This window comes from Eimeria mitis, genomic scaffold (assembly GCF_000499745.2).
Source record: "Eimeria mitis Houghton genomic scaffold, Emh_scaff7119, whole genome shotgun sequence".
NCBI classification, from domain to species: domain Eukaryota; phylum Apicomplexa; class Conoidasida; order Eucoccidiorida; family Eimeriidae; genus Eimeria; species Eimeria mitis.
The window spans coordinates 258-2,014 of record NW_013575183.1 but is presented as its reverse complement, the minus strand read 5'-3'; the positions used below and the strand labels follow the sequence as shown (position 1 = coordinate 2,014).

Sequence of the window (1,757 nt, the reverse complement as noted above, 5' to 3'; positions counted from 1 at the left end):
AGCAGAAGAATCCCTCTTCTTCTGCTGCAGCATCAGCAGCAGCATCTGCTTGCCTTATCCAAAACACGGAGCGCATCTCCTCCGGTTGCAGGGGCAGGCAATCGACGAGAGTGATGCCGCCAGTGCCGCTGCTGCTGCTGCTGTGGCTGTCGCCGCTGCTGCTGCTACATTTCGAGCAGCTGCCTTGTGCACAGAGTACAAGGTGCTGCAGCAGAGCCTCTCGCGTGGGCATTAACGGGGGGAGGGCGTGTGGGGGGCCGAAGAGGCTGAGGGCAGCAGCGAGTACGAAGGCCTGTTCAGTGAGGGAGATGTCCCCTTCCATCTGTGCGGAGACAGTCAGCAAGAAGACTGCGGCGAGAACTTGGGGGTACTTGTGCGCAGCAAACACACTGCAGCAGCGGGCCCACACACCCAGTCGCTCCTCCACACAACCTCTGAAACTTCTGCTGCTCCTGCGCAGCAACTCCAGGCACTCAGCCGCTTCGTGCACTGTCACCAGCTGCACGCAGCTAGAACCCAACCCTGCAGCAGCAGCAGCAACCGCAGCGGCATCAACAGTACGAGGAGAAGCACTACCAGCACCAGCAGCTGCCACAACTAGCGGAGTACCATTAGGAGCCAGTAGGTTTTTTGCAAGCATTTCCATCCTACTGTCGCGAGTGCTGCTGCTGCTGTGGTTGCTGCTTCTTCTGGGAGCTCGGTTTCCTATATTGCTGCTGTTGCTGCTGCTGCTGCTGCTGGTATTGCCAAGCCCTAAACCCCAAAGCTTACCTGCCAGTTTCGCCCATTGCCGGGCCTCTGCATACTTGCGCCGTTGCAGCAGCGCCAGCAACAGGTCGCTGCGGGTCTCCTGCAGCGGTACGTCGACCGTCTGCTGCAGCTGCTGCTGCAGTAGACGCTGCAGCTGCTGCTGCAGCACGAGACTGTCACCGCTGCAGAAGACAGCCGCGTGATAAAGGAGACAGAAGCCGCGAGAGTAGCCAACGTCATGCAGCAGCTGCACCAACGGGTGCATATGAGGACCCTGAGACAGAAGCAGCATGCGAAGCAGTTCGCTGCTGACTTGACGAATGTCTGCTGCTTGCAAGGTGATTCCATCTGATGCTCCATCTCCTGCTGCTGCTGGGGCTGTCTCTGTTCCTGCAGCAGCTGGTGCAGCACCTGCTGCAGCAGTTGCTGCAGGAGTTGCTGCCTGATGCTTGCTGCTACGGAAAGAGACAAATCGCCGCAGCGCCGCTGCAGCTGTGTTAAATCTCCTCTGGGAGAAGGCCCTGAAAGACAATATGCAGATGCATGCACAACCCATGCATGTATGCATATGTACGCAGAGTACAGGCGTGCATGCATATGCATGCATGGTTGCATGCAGATGTACATCTTAATCTTCAATCCAACCACCTGTCAATCGTGACACTCTGCACTGCCTCTGGGGCTTTGCTGCTCCCACACACGAACAAACATTTGCGTCTTAGCCAGCAGCAGCTGCAGCAACAACCGCCAATAGCAGCAGCCAACAGCAGCAGCATCCAGCAGCAACAGTAGCAACAGGAGTCATTCTATGTTGCCTCATGCGCCTCCCTTATAGAGGAAGCAGCTGACCTGAAGAAGAGCAGCAAATGCATCAGCGGGTTTTTGGGGTCGAAGAGGGCGAAGCCGCGCAGCAGCAAAACAAAACTTCCTGCTTCTGCTAGAGTTAGAATGAGTCCACAAAGTGTCTCCGCTGCTGCTGAAAGAAGGAGACACTCTTCACGTGCTGC

General features: G+C 56.9%; 1 protein-coding gene across 1 annotated transcript; it reads right to left on the bottom strand.

Annotated features, from left to right (window-relative positions):
• Positions 1-336: 336 nt before the first annotated feature.
• On the bottom strand, positions 337-1,461 carry EMH_0090380 (uncharacterized protein; the record flags this gene model as incomplete). Its single annotated transcript, XM_013501568.1, has 4 exons — positions 337-452; positions 772-932; positions 1,064-1,271; positions 1,452-1,461. The coding sequence occupies 4 exons, from the start codon at positions 1,459-1,461 to the stop codon at positions 337-339; spliced, it is 495 nt and encodes a 164-aa protein (XP_013357022.1).
• Positions 1,462-1,757: the final 296 nt, after the last annotated feature.